Raw genomic sequence first — 14,745 nt, 5'->3', positions numbered from 1 at the left:
GTGAAGTATAGTGTACTGTATTGTACCCTACCTTACTCTCATGCATTCTACTGTACTGTACTCTACTGAATTAAACTCTACTGTACTGTACTCTACTGTGCTCTACTGTCATAAACAGTAGTGAGTAATGTGATGTTGGACTACGTGGAACATAATCGCTGCCAAGTTTTAAAGTTTTTGAAAAAGCTAACATAATTGCATGTGACCGAAGGGGGCAATAAAAAATATTCTGTTGCAGTCTTCAGTTGGCCCCTCTTTCCTCTATTTTTGTGATATGATGTTTACTTCATTGAGAATGTATGCACAGTTGGAATTTGTCCATAGAATCAATGACTGAAAAACACATATTTTCAACATCTGTAAATGACTTATTTTTTAAGTCCGGAAAATACGTCTTCTAACCTTTCAGCACCTGAAATGCACATCTTTTCAACGTAATTTTTCTCTCTGGGTTAAGGTTAGTTAAAATGCTCAAATTGGCCCCATCGCCATATCTATAGCCACAACCAGGGCTGCCCTCAGATAATACGATTCCGCCACCTTGTACCCCAAAACATTCTCACTGCACCAACATCAAAGATGGTGAAAAAATGGAAGAGATCCCATAAAGGCTGTTTAGCATAACTTTTTGGGCGACCCGACCACATTCACATAGAAATGTGTGTTATAGATCTGTCACTCTCATTGAAAGCGAGTCCAATAAGCATTTACATTACATTTACATTTAAGTCATTTAGCAGACGCTCTTATCCAGAGCGACTTACAAATTGGTGCATTCAACTTATGACATCCAGTGGAACAGCCACTTTACAATAGTGCATCTAAGCGGTGTTCTATGTGCGCTATCACTATGCTTTCTGTTCTTACGTTTCGTTTTTTTGTCTTTTAATTTCGGTTTTGTACACCAGCTGAAAATATATTTTTGATTTTGGAAAATCTATTTCACAGCGGTTTAGATGGTATAATGATTTTCTACATCATACTTGCTTGTTTATTTTGTCACGTAAACAGAAAGTAGGCAAAGTATTAGAATTTTATCAAGTGCAGCTTTAAGGAGTGGCTCTCCCATAAGGCACCAATGTGATAGCAGCTGGGTCTGGTCTACAGAGTTAATTGACTGTATATGAACCCGAAAAAGGGAGCCTATGAAATGTCTTACCTCATCCTTCTTGTTTGAATCTGCTATGTTGTCTGTGCATTCAGTTCGGTTAAACGTTTGCTACGTTTTGTAACGGTTTGTACTGAACGACGACATTTTCCCTCAAAACGTTCTTCAACCTTTTCGAATAAACTTTGGTCTCGTTTCACTGCTCAGATGTTGCATGCATCAACCAATGGTTGTCCACTGAAAGTTTTCTATGACATATTATATGATGTGGTTAACTGATACTTAAAATACGTATCTAGGCGTTGTAAGATTTGGCATGTGTCAGCAACACCTGGGCAGAGGAATGCACCCTTTTAGATACCTTTGCTCCATTTGGTGGATGTGACGGGTGCGGCATGAAGCATTGAGTGACGTATTTAATGCGCAGCACTGCATTTTGAACCCAAAACCCAACATCTCCCCGTTTTTCAACTGGTCTTTCAGAACAGCACCGCTTCAGTTTAATTGAACGTTGCATTATGTTTTTTTGTTGTTGTATTGAACGCAGCCCTTGTTACAGATCAAGTGGAACATTTCTAAATTGATTTGGGGGAATGTCAGATCAGGTGACCTCGAGCAGGCGTTCACTGGCAAATTCAGTGTGATGATGATTTGTTGGTCTGACCCAAAGATTTGTATATACACTAGATTGCTATTTACAGAACACCGTGTTTAAGCCACTGTTCCTAAGCCACTGTGTCTCCATCTTGGCATTCCCCCACCAGCGTAACAAATATTTTGGAAGCTATAGAAAGCCATTTATTAATGTCTACATTCGTTTTTTGCCACATGTATTATATTACAGACACCTAAATGCATACATTTAAATTGTATTATGTGAGCTAAACATAAAACTTTAAACAATTATTTAAAAAATGACATTACTAATGTTACTGTCCGCACTACAACAACAAAAACATGTAATAGACTGGTTTGCTGACAACATCACGAAAACGATGCACACGCTTCAGTGGGGCAGAAGTTCATGTGTTGTTGTGATTCGGGATGGCCAGATAGCAAGTGGTAATGACAAGAAGCTGCCATGTGGGGAATCATAGTTTTTTAATTAGTTCTATTAAAAAAGGTATTTAACCTTTATTTAACTAGGCAAGTCAGTTAAGAACAAATTCTTATTTACAATGACAGCCTACCCTGGGCCAGTTGTGATACAGCCTGGAATCGAACCAGGTACTGTAGTGACGCCTCGAGCACTGAGATGCAGTGCTTTAGACTGCTGCACCACTCGGCTCGTTTCAGCTATATTTATCTTAATTTTGATGTGTCTTGTTTTGAAGTGTTTTGACTGATGTCATGTCTATGCTAGTAGGACTCAAATACGCTAGCTAGCTAACCAACAACTGTAATGATATTTGAGAGACAACAAGTGCTCATTGTGCACATGTATGTTTTCAATAAACATTGGTGACAAAATATTGTTGTAAAAATCTAAGCCAAACCAGTTCATTTTGCCCCATAGATCGCGCATCGGTTTTGTTGCTTCTATTGAAAAGCTATAGAATGTTATTCGTTCCTATGGAGGATTTGAGCCTACTGGGGAGTGCCAATATGGCCGACTGGTGGCTTCAAAGCATAGACTGTAAAAAATAAAAACCTTTCAATATCCAATAAATAGCATCATCAATCCAGGGTTAATATACATGATTGGTCTGACCACACTCCTGTCAATTCACCTCCTCAATGTTATCAAACGGGTTTGTTTTGGTTGATTATGTTTAAACTCAATTTAATATCCATCATGCAGCATATAGCACACCCGAGTTCAACTCAGCACAGGCGAGGCAGATTCCGAAGAAAGTCGGAAAATACCGAATTGCATGGCATTGTGGGAAAAGGGAGCCTGTCGCCATCTTGCTTTAGCGCCGCAGATTATCAGGGCAGAATAATAACCACGTTCGAATGAAACATTTTGAGACATACGAATGGTTTAGCAATACAGTTTGAGCAAATATTGCAGGTAGTGAGGTGTAAGAGTATCACCGTGCTATTTCCAACGATAGAACTAGCTAACTGGGAACGTTCAACTTGAGGAGGTAACGTTAGCCATGGGTCGCTCGAGGAGTCGCAGTTCGTCCCGTTCCAAACACTCCAAAAGCAGCAAGCACAGCAAAAAACGGAGCCGGTCGCGTTCAAGGGACAAGGAGAGGTCCAAGAAGCGATCCAAGTCCCGTGAAGCGAAGAGAAACCGGCGCAGAGAGTCGCGTTCTCGTTCCCGGTCAGCCACAGTCTCGACCCGCAGGGAAAGGGAGAGAGCGGTCACACCGCCGGAGAGAATCGACATATTCGGCAGGACGTTGAGCAAGAGAAGCGCCTTGGACGAAAAACAGAGAAAAGAGGAGGAGGAGAAGAAGGTTGAGATGGAAAGACAGAGGAAGATGTGAGTCGTAACTGAATATTCTATACAATATGAAAGACATGCTAACTTAGCTTGCTACATTCGCTAGTTAGCTACAATGCTAATAGACCCGTCCATACACTCAGGCATAGGCGTTAGTTAGCAAGCTAGTAAACTGGCTAGCTAACGTTAGCTACTTGTCTTGGGAGAGGAGGCCCAAATCAGCTATGCAAGCCTACAACACTAACGTTAGTACCTGCACCATTAGCCAACCAGCTAACTAATTAAGGCACTTGGCTGCAAATCACATGTTTCTTTAGTCTAATAATGGGATGTATACATTTCAAATCCTTTTATCATGCATCGAGTTTGTGCGTAAGTGGCAATCTGAGTGGCCACATTGTATATCATGTTTCATGCATCACAATTCAACGATTTAGTGACGATATCAACGATCTAAGGATGACGTGACACAGAGATTTCTCTGGCTAGTTTACGTGTCCTCAAAAAGGTTGTCAACAATATTAATCCTGCCTGCAAGCTGTGCCTTATGTGACATTTATTTCCAAATTGGGTTAATACATTTTAATGTCATTAATTATAATTTAGGCCTAATCACTGGTTAAATGAAACAGTTGAAAGGGGAGGGAGGGGCGTCAACTACAGTAAGTTGCTCACCTGTCAAATGAGACATTTCAGGTATGCCCCTCTGGCTCTCAACCACTGAAGTCCAACCACGACTTTCATCTGGCCCCTGCAACACTAAGATTGACTGTCAGTTAAAAGTAGCATTCTGAGTGAGTGACTCAGGAAATGTAATGATGAACAAAAACTTCATCTGTTATATTTGTTTCTCAACAAAATTCCTTCACTTGTCTTGCTGCATTATCTGGGTGTCACACAATTTAAGTGCAATTTGGGGGGAAACTACTTTTGTAGTGGGTGTGTGTACATATTTTCTGCTATAGCGAGCACCTCACATAATGCCCACGCCTTGTCTGTTTGTAGGCAGGTGATATTGGTCTGACAGAGAAATAAAGACTGGGGGAAGCAGCTGTTGTGCACCTTTTGGCCAGTGGCTGATACCTGATACTTACAACACAGTAGTCATCTAGTCTGCTGTGTGTCCTTTTACTGGCTAACCACAGGGCTACTTAACCAGCCACACAATGTCCAATAAAGACATGGATACCAGATAAACAAGGACCCGGGTTTTAGGTTTCCTGGTTGTTATGTTTGACTAAACCAAATTACATCGGAAAGGGGGAGCGTGTTTTCAGTTGTGCCTGAAGCAATGTGACAACGATCACGTCCTTTTGATAGGGCAGCTGAAATGGTTTAAATCCGTGCCTTGTGTTTATGTGCACAAACCAACTTCCCTCGAGCATGCCTTTTGGACTGACCCACATCTAGCTCCCCCCCAGTCTTCTGCTGCTCTGGACAGGCTGACTTCCTCCCACGAAAGTTGGGGGGGTTGTCATGTCACATCAGGACTCTCTTATCTCCTGTTGTCCAGGGTGTCTGTCTAGTCAATGTGGTAAATCTGTTTCCCCATGCACATTTAGTACATATTCCATAGTGCCATGTGCTGCAATTAAATCCCAAATCAATGAAACGCTAAGTTAAGCCTTTATATATGTGTATGTATGTAGATGTATACTTGGGGGGAAAATGTTTTTTATGTAAGTAGTTTTATAACCCTGATAAGCTTACAAATGCACAATTCCCAGAGGTTGTTTCTGTAGAAATCTGGCTTTTAGGGTACATTGATTCAACGGTAACTGAATATTCATTGATCGTGTCATGTCACTTTTGCTACCATGTCAGCAACCCTCCCCTCTTTCTCTCCCCACCCATGCCGTGCAGCCGTCAGGTGGAGATAGAGGAGAAGCTGATCGAGGAGGAGACGGCGCGTCGCGTGGAGGAGCTGGTGGCCAAGCGGGTGGAGGAGGAGCTGGAGAAACGTAGGGATGAGATCGAGCGGGAGGTGCTGCGGCGTGTGGAGGAGGCCAAGCGCATCATGGAGCGCCAGCTGTTGGAGGAGCTGGAGAGACAGAGGCATGCAGAGCTGCAGGCCCAGAAGGCCAGAGAGGTAACGCTCGGTCGTTGGGAACGCAGTCCCCCCTCCCCACTTTTCTGGAAAGTGGGGTCCCCCCTTCCCCCGACATGGCCATGGCACAAGTTTCACTTCTACATGGAGGGTGTGGGGGTATTGCAGTGCTGTCATGGCTGAGGGTCAGTACAGGATAGGTGGGATGGGTGATAGAGTTCTGTGAGCTTCAGAAGTTGTAGATTGAGCGATTTTTAAAAGGGCAAGAGCCCAGGTTTCCACTTAGGTAGTAGATTGAAAGAGAAATGGACTATTTGGCAGTTGACAGTCAAAGTAAGACTGGGGGATTCAGGTGAAACTTTTGCTATGGCAGACATGAGAATTTACAGACTTCATCCCTTTATTCAATCTCATACATCTCCCTCCTTCCCCATTCATACATTCCTATTCAGAATTATTCATAACTTTTATTTTCATTATTGTAAATGTCTCCTTTTTACATCTCTAATAAAGAGCTCTCTTCAAATTGACATTCCATTCAGTCACTTTCTCTGTTTGTGTCCAATATTCAGTGCACATTTTTATTCCCCCAGGTAGGCAGCGAGCACAGGTTTGCCCAACCACAAACAAATAGGGATGAGAAGCTTTGGCTTATTAGTGACAAATCAGTCCCCTTTAGCCCAATTAGCTTTTTTCTATTTCTTGTTCTAGTGGCTAGTGTGGACTGTAGTCTTCTTGAGGCCCTTCACTTTGCTGAGTAGACTAGACGCTGGGCCTTCTTCTCTCTCCAGGCTTCATTAATGAGGGCCATGGTTTGTACAGTCATAATTTTATGTGAATGAGAGGAGCAGCCAATGTCCAGCGACCCTGACTCAAACAGGAATCGGCCAGTGGCTCGGTACTAATCGGGTGAGAAATGTGGCCCCAGTGCGCCTCGCTGAGCTCTCCCTCCCCCATCTCTCCTATTCAGATCCCCCCCCTCACACACACACACACACATCCTAGACGTACCTTTTGGGAAGGGAGGGTAATAGTTACTTTGACACTAGGAAGGCCGCTTTCTGTTTTGAGTGAATTTTGTTTTAATAGGCTACAATTACATACACAGTTTAGTTTATTGTGTCCTATAAAGTTGATATTATCCTCCCCGCTCTTAATAATCCTTGTTTTGAAAAGCTCCCATTAGAAGGCATCCGCTCTGGAATACATAACAATGACGGACCTCCATTTCCAGTTTCCTGTTTGCAAGGTCAACAATCTCTGGTCTATCCCTGTCTGTTAACCCTCTTTCTTTATTTAATATTCCTTTTTTTGTGTTGAAACTAACTTGTTTTTAAAGAAAAACAACAACAAATGTACTCTTTGTGACGTCCTCATGACTTGCTTCTCCTTAGGGGTGTTTTTTTTTTTTTTTTTTTTTTTTTTCATGATTTTGATTTTGGACACAAATTGTGTTAACACCACCTTCTTTAACACCTTTTGACCTGAACTGGCCTGCAGACAGCTCCCAGCTCACTCACGTACTGTACTGTGTTCAGCCCTACTCCTCCGCACAGTACTGCTCCACTGTACTGTACACCACTGTACTCTGCTGCTGCATTATGTTGTCTCGATGTGAGCTGAGAGCGAGAGCGGCTTTAAAGAGTCACTGCGAGCTGGGCGGCAGGCTAGCAGTACAGAGATCAGTTTTAAAGAGGAAGGCCACAGGCGGGCCGGGCGCGTATGGCAGCCCCCCTCCCCAGGAGCGCTTCTGTCTCTGCAGGGGACACAGTCTGGACGAGACAGTAAATATTCAACCGTTTAATGACGAATGCTTTCACCAGTTGTGTAGGTACACAGGCAAGGAAAATGCGTAGGTATACGTACATTGGTGAGCCAAAACTATTCACTCCTTTTTTGTATCCTTTTTCTCTTTATTATTGATGATGATGATGATAAGAGGCAAATAGATTTTTTAGAATGTTTGTCTTTTTATATCTGTTTCTGTCTGAGTGTGCCGAGTGGGTTTCCCTTTTAATGTCTTAATGATCAAGTGAAGGCTAAAGGTGTGATTGAGGGATTCCTATGTGGGAGGGTATTGTCACGAATAGCGGGAGAGAGAAAAAAGGGGGGGTTATTTTTCCCTTTTGACAAATTTTGTTCTCCTGTGTTCTAAAAGCATTGCCGGTTGATTGCGAGAAAGAATGGGAAAGAGTGGTTATGATGTGCGAGGGAGAGCCTGAGCAGACTCCTTTTGTGGTAGGATGAAGACAAGTGAGTGTGCCAATGCGTGCGTGTATGTTGAGAGGTGATGTGGGAGTGTGTGTGTGTGTGCAGGGATGTTGTGCGGCCGTAGCCTGTGTGCGCGCTAACATGGCATCGTGTCACCCCTTTAGGAGGAAGAAACATCCAAACGGGAGGAGCTGGAGAAAATCTTGGAGGAGAATAACCGCAAGATTGCCGATGCTCAGGCCAAGCTGGTACGCCCGCTTCTACTCGCCTCTGCTTCTCCTCTCTTTTCTGTACAAAGAGAGAAATATATTTAGCTACTTTCCCAAACCCCAAAATGCAAACGGGGCAATTCCATGATGAAATGTGGTCGTGCTGATATTGAAATACGTGGTCATTGTAGATTTCATGCGAAAGTGGTATTGGCATTTTTGTTATGAAATTGAGGTTATTGACAGATTTCCAGGGAAACTCAAGTACAACGTAGTATTGCATTCTGGCATAGGTTATACATTGATGGTTATCAGTAGCCGTTAACAATGATTGTTTTTCCCTTGCCTATTTATATTCTGTCTGGCACTTAACTTGTTTGTAAGATTTATTTATTTGATTTGGACACGACATGGACACGCCAAGATTGTAGTAAACAAGGCAGAAAGCAAAACAAACAGATTATATTTAATATCTCAAGGCTAATATCAAACAGTTTATCAAAAGTAACAGCAAACAGTTTGTAGCATTTTGGCACTGCGGGATCTCTCTATCCTGAACTGACCCGTTGTTCTCTGTGTGTCTCCCCACCAGGCCGAGGAGCAGTTGCGTATCGTAGAGGAGCAGAGAAAGATTCACGAGGAGAGGATGAAGCTGGATCAGGATCGCCAGCGGCAGCAGAAGGAGGAGCAGAAAATGATCCTGGGCAAGGGAAAGTCCCGGCCCAAGCTCTCCTTCTCCCTCAAGGCCACCGAATGAGCCTCTCATCTCTCCTCTTGCACTCCTCCCCCCCAGTGCTCACCTTCTCCTCCTCTCTGGAACGCTCGCTGTGTGTTTTTAAGTGTGGAAAGCTGAACGAAGGGCTGCCGGAAGAGCCATGGCTCCTTTCCTGTCACGCACCTCCCTGCTTTACAGACCTTTCCCAACCAAGCCTTGGAGGGACGGATGCCCGCACACCGTCTAACACCTGTCCCGCCCCTGACAAACCCCCCTTCCTTCTCCTCGGCCTCAACCCCCCCCAGTGACTATTGTTTGTTCTTTTGGGGGGGTATTTCCATTTTTAAGGATCTGAACTGTCGTGTAGAAAGCTGTCACTACTTGGTTCTGCCCTTACTTAGGCCTTACTTTGAACAGTAAGCAAGCTAGGACAGAAACTCATAACTTGTGTGTGTGTCCAGTTAAGGCTCATTAAAACTTTGTGGGTGGTTTGGGAGTTGGCCTGGGTTTTCCTGTGCTGTGTGTGTCTAACGTAGAAAGCTGACAAGGCAGGGGTAACATATGCAGTAAAGCACACAGTCACCTCCACTTTAGCTGACAGGATTGTCTTCCACCTCCCTTCACCTCACATCTGCTCTGATTGATCCTTGTGTTTTTACCAAGTTTCTACAATGTTTTGCTCCTCTACAGTTTAGCGGCAAATAGAAAAACCAAGCGTGTGATCAAAGACGCTCTGCTGCACAGGTGAACCCAGGCCAATTCCCAAACTGCCCATAGAGTGGCTCCGGGGCGCGTTGCAGGATTGGAACAGGATATGATGCGTCTCATCCATGGTCAGGAGGGGGGAGGGGGGGGGCAGACATTTCCTGTATGATGTAATATTAGAATTGCTGTGATTTGGTGTCCTACTCCTGTAAAATAGAAATGAATCCACACAACAACGAAAGACAAGCGCGACAGGGATTTATAATCTTGCATCATTTTACTGAACTCTTAACTGTTCAATTGCCGAGTGAATTGTGCTCTCAAGTCAAGTAGACGGTGGAAGCAGTGCACCTCTGTTCCTTAGTTTTGGTGTAGTATATTAACCTCGCCCTTAAAGGGTCCCCTTAAAATGACTATTGGTTCGTAAAGGATGTCCAAGTCCAGGTAAGATTCACTAGCTTACATGTTGAGATCTAACCAGGTGGATGTGCATGTTTGGATGTGTGTGTGTGTGTGTGTGTGTGTGTGTGTGTGTGTCAGTATGTCTGACTGGCTGATCTCTGGTAGGTTTAAGGGGCTTCTTGAGTAAGTGCAACTTGTCTTGTGGTAATTTTCCTGATTGTGTTAATGGAAACTGAACAATACACCAATAAAACCATTGAATGCGTACAACTGTCTCAGATTGTGGTTTTTAGTCCATGGTCATTTCCTCATGTCAATTGCTGCATTTACATAGGCAACCCAATTATTAGCAAAATATCTGATTGGTCAAAAGATGAAGGTGCAGAAGATTTACATTTAAGTCATTTAACAGACGCTCTTATCCAGAGCGACTTACAAATTGGTGCATACACCTTATGACATCCAGTGGAACAGCCACTTTACAATAGTGCATCTAAATCTTTTTAGGGGGGTGAGAAGGATTACTTATCCTATCCTAGGTATTCCTTAAAGAGGTGGGGTTTCAGGTGTCTCCGGAAGGTGGTGATTGACTCCGCTGTCCTGGCGTCGTGAGGGAGTTTGTTCCACCATTGGGGGGCCAGAGCAGCGAACAGTTTTGACTGGGCTGAGCGGGAACTGTACTTCCTCAGTGGTAGGGAGGCGAGCAGGCCAGAGGTGGATGAACGCAGTGCCCTTGTTTGGGTGTAGGGCCTGATCAGAGCTTGGAGGTACTGAGGTGCCGTTCCCCTCACAGCTCCGTAGGCAAGCACCATGGTCTTGTAGCGGATGCGAGCTTCAACTGGAAGCCAGTGGAGAGAGCGGAGGAGCGGGGTGGCGTGAGAGAACTTGGGAAGGTTGAACACCAGACGGGCTGCAGCGTTCTGGATGAGTTGTAGGGGTTTAATGGCACAGGCAGGGAGCCCAGCCAACAGCGAGTTGCAGTAATCCAGACGGGAGATGACAAGTGCCTGGATTAGGACCTGCGCCGCTTCCTGTGTGAGGCAGGGTCGTACTCTGCGGATGTTTTAGAGCATGAACCTACAGGAACGGGACACCGCCTTGATGTTAGTTGAGAACGACAGGGTGTTGTCCAGGATCACGCCAAGGTTCTTAGCGCTCTGGGAGGAGGACACAATGGAGTTGTCAACCGTGATGGCGAGATCATGGAACGGGCAGTCCTTCCCCGGGATGAAGAGGAGCTCCGTCTTGCTGAGGTTCAGCTTGAGGTGGTGATCCGTCATCCACACTGATATGTCTGCCAGACATGCAGAGATGCGATTCGCCACCTGGTCATCAGAAGGGGGAAAGGAGAAGATTAATTGTGTGTCGTCTGCATAGCAATGATAGGAGAGACCATGTGAGGTTATGACAGAGCCAAGTGACTTGGTGTATAGCGAGAATAAGAGAGGGCCTAGAACAGAGCCCTGGGGGACACCAGTGGTGAGAGCGCGTGGTGAGGAGACAGACTCTCGCCACGCCACCTGGTAGGAGCGACCTGTCAGGTAGGACGCAATCCAAGCGTGGTCCGCGCCGGAGATGCCCAACTCGGAGAGGGTGGAGAGGAGGATCTGATGGTTCACAGTATCGAAGGCAGCCGATAGGTCTAGAAGGATGAGAGCAGAGGAGAGAGAGTTAGCTTTAGCAGTGCGGAGCGCCTCCGTGATGCAGAGAAGAGCAGTCTCAGTTGAATGACTAGTCTTGAAACCTGACTGATTTGGATCAAGAAGGTCATTCTGAGAGAGATAGCGGTAGAGCTGGCCAAGGACGGCATGCTCAAGAGTTTTGGAGAGAAAAGAGAGAAGGGATACTGGTCTGTAGTTGTTGACATCGGAGGGATCGAGTGTAGGTTTTTTCAGAAGGGGTGCAACTCTCGCTCTCTTGAAGACGGAAGGGACGTAGCCAGCGGTCAGGGATGAGTTGATGAGCGAGGTGAGGTAAGGGAGAAGGTCTCCGGAAATGGTCTGGAGAAGAGAGGAGGGGATAGGGTCAAGCGGGCAGGTTGTTGGGCGGCCGGCCGTCACAAGACGCGAGATTTCATCTGGAGAGAGAGGGGAGAAAGAGGTCAGAGCACAGGGTAGGGCAGTGTGAGCAGAACCAGCGGTGTCGTTTGACTTAGCAAACGAGGATCGGATGTCGTCGACCTTCTTTTCAAAATGGTTGACGAAGTCATCTGCAGAGAGGGAGGAGGGGGGGGGGGAGGAGGATTCAGGAGGGAGGAGAAGGTGGCAAAGAGCTTCCTAGGGTTAGAGGCAGATGCTTGGAATTTAGAATGGTAGAAAGTGGCTTTAGCAGCAGAGACAGAGGAGGAAAATGTAGAGAGGAGGGAGTGAAAGGATGCCAGGTCCGCAGGGAGGCGAGTTTTCCTCCATTTCTGCTCGGCTGCCCGGAGCCCTGCCAATGTATCACTTTTTGCTCATCGAATAGGATTTCCTTACTGGATCTCTCCACCCACATTTCAGGGGAGTTCACCTTTCAGCTGGATTACAGTTTGTAACCCCTTTTAGAGCTGTTATATTTACTTGTCAAATAATAACATATTGTTAATTAGAATTAATGGCGTAGATATTTTGGAGAGACGATTTGCTGTTTGGACTGCATTTTTTAAACAAATTAGTTTGTATTTGGACAATTAGTTGGTCTGTAGTGATGTAAATTGAGGTTCATGATTGGCTGGTTTAATTGAACGTCTCTGCGACGTCTCAATTCTTCTGCGGTCCCATGGTAAGTACTGTTCCTCACACTTTTGAATACATGCGTAATTTGCGCGTGGCTTGGAAATTATTTTATCTAGTCCCTTTCAGTGGCAAGGCTGTCCGGTCAAAATGCATAGAGTAATGAAAGTATTGGCAACATCTTGAAGTTGTCAGCAAGTTATTACACAATATAATAGCAAAATCAGTTATCCGTCAGTGACTCTACGTTCTCTGTGGGTCCTATTTATCAATGTCAAGTCAACAATGTGCTTGTAATTACTCAGCGACTTCTTTGGAAGACTGAACCTGACGCGAGTCACTGAACTTCCAGGTGCATCATAGGACCTCGTGCCCAAAGATTCAACTGACATATTTGACATGACAAACCTTGGACGTGAGAGCGACCGTCCATGCGTGAGTAACCACCTTTATACCCTCGCTCGAACCTAGACTATATAGCCATCCAGGGTAAAAAAAAAAAAAAATGTTTAAAAGTGACAGTGATGTTCTCTCTTGCACACGCACACAGAAACTTAAGTTCCAAAACAAATATGACACCATTGTAACAACTGAAAGAGCCCATCAGCTCTGAAACGATACATTAGGTCCGGGAAAACTTTGGAAAATAGAGTAGGCTATAGGCCACTTTTCACTGGCAAGTGTACTTTCATCGACATGGTGCATAGGGGGTTCAGCAGGACTCCGTTTGATCACGATAAAGGCTCAGGACCCCCATGGACCTGAGATGTTCTCCGTTTTAAGTTGGTAACACTAAGGAGCAACTGAATAAACAAAAGTACGGCCCATGAGAACTCAGTCCCGCTGGTTAAGAGGGCCTTTCAAATGAGAAAATATGGAAAGTTTAGCCACATCAAGTCTATTTTTTTTTCTTTGTTTAATAAGTAGGCTATGTAAAGATAAAAGCAACACAGACACTTTTTAATTGCTTGTCTATTTTCTGCCCAACTATTTTTGCCCAAAAAGTTTTTTTCAGCAATTTACAGACACTCTCAGTGATAGCCTCATATTAAATTCATTTTAATCCACTATATATAGTTTTTATATAAGAGATAGAGATTTGACAATTTCACACACTTATTTCTATCAATGTTAGTGCTCTTTTAACAACGCAATGCTTTAGGCCTATTGTTTTTACAGACTTTTCATAGCCTAGTACTGCAATTCAAGACGAATTACAGATGGAAAGTTTGAACTTTTTCAAAGGTCTACATGCTCCTGATTAGAGACTTATTCTAGCTAAACTGTACATGATGATAATCATAATAGAATTATTGAAATACTTTATTGGGCTGTCTGGTGTTTAATTTAAAGCGTTTTGATACAGTAAGGAGGCATAAATGTATAATTATTATTAGGCCTATATATATTAAGGCCTTTCACCTGAGGCCTATTTCACAATGGACATATTCAATGATTATATGCTTCACAAAACTCTCAAATTCCTCTTACAAATTATTAGTTTTTCCTCGAAGCTGAATGTGCTATAAAAGTGTAAGACCGTATTCAGAGGCTTAGCCCAATGTGTTGAAGAGAGGTTGTGTGTATTTCCCGATCCCTTTCTAGACTTGCTGACTGAAAAGAGCAGAGCAGTCATTACCGATCGTTCGCGGCTTATTTTAGCAAGGTAAGGGGGTATGTTTAAGACAAAGGAACTCACCGCTTCCTCTCTTCTCTCGAAGGCAGGATATTATCTGGACTCATGACACTATTTCAGGACCCTCTTCCTACGGTGTATTCAGGGAAGGTAAAATGGCTAAACATCTATAGGCTGCACTTTTTTTGTATTTGATCCTTTTTACAAGTAACGTTAGGCCCATAAAATGGAGAAACAAGGAACTTATTTCAGTGTTACCTTAGTACTATATGCAGGCATCCGTTTCTTTATAACATTAACGTGTGTATCTCGACCTTTTGTTATTCCTCCTTAACCGTTCATTCATCTTTCATTTGAAAATCTATCTAATGCTCTTAATCTTCGCCAATATGCATCAACTCGACGGCGGGCATTCTAGCGGTGTAAAGATTGTCACAGTCACAGTCCGCGGTGTGTTGATTCCAGTCAAGAGAATCGGAACCTGGCCGCCGCATTCCACTCTGACCCCCAATTATCTATCTCGTGTGACTTTCCCCCCGTTGATTATCAGCTAAACAAACAGTGCAATAAGCAATTGTAGCCTTAAATACACCACTGATTAAATGA

At 44.1% G+C, this 14,745-nt stretch overlaps 1 protein-coding gene across 3 annotated transcripts; it reads left to right on the top strand.

Moving 5' to 3' along the window:
* The first annotated feature begins 2,955 nt into the window (after positions 1-2,955).
* On the top strand, positions 2,956-10,062 carry arglu1a (arginine and glutamate rich 1a). Of its 3 annotated transcripts, none has more exons than XM_052522043.1 (4): positions 2,969-3,542; positions 5,328-5,592; positions 7,926-8,009; positions 8,563-10,062. In XM_052522043.1, the coding sequence occupies exons 1-4, from the start codon at positions 3,211-3,213 to the stop codon at positions 8,725-8,727; spliced, it is 846 nt and encodes a 281-aa protein (XP_052378003.1). In that variant the 5' UTR covers positions 2,969-3,210; the 3' UTR covers positions 8,728-10,062. The 3 variants fall into 3 exon arrangements, with proteins under 3 accessions (XP_052378005.1, XP_052378003.1, XP_052378004.1); XM_052522044.1 differs by having other exon boundaries at positions 2,975-3,542; positions 5,367-5,592; XM_052522045.1 differs by lacking the exons at positions 7,926-8,009; positions 8,563-10,062 and adding an exon at positions 6,262-6,894 and having other exon boundaries at positions 2,956-3,542.
* Positions 10,063-14,745: the final 4,683 nt, after the last annotated feature.

The sequence above is a fragment of the Oncorhynchus keta genome, chromosome 7 (assembly GCF_023373465.1).
Source record: "Oncorhynchus keta strain PuntledgeMale-10-30-2019 chromosome 7, Oket_V2, whole genome shotgun sequence".
NCBI lineage: Eukaryota > Metazoa > Chordata > Actinopteri > Salmoniformes > Salmonidae > Oncorhynchus > Oncorhynchus keta.
Note: the sequence above shows the minus strand (reverse complement) of the source record. Positions and strands in the feature narration are given on the sequence as shown.

Bases quoted from the DNA above. Each gene is read 5' to 3' on its own strand.
- arglu1a (XM_052522043.1), top strand. From the start codon at position 3,211: ATGGGTCGCTCGAGGAGTCGCAGTTCGTCCCGTTCCAAACACTCCAAA. The intron at 3,543-5,327 runs GTGAGTCGTAAC...CTACCATGTCAG, and splicing joins ATGGAAAGACAGAGGAAGAT to CAACCCTCCCCTCTTTCTCT. The intron at 8,010-8,562 runs GTACGCCCGCTT...TCTCCCCACCAG, and splicing joins CCGATGCTCAGGCCAAGCTG to GCCGAGGAGCAGTTGCGTAT.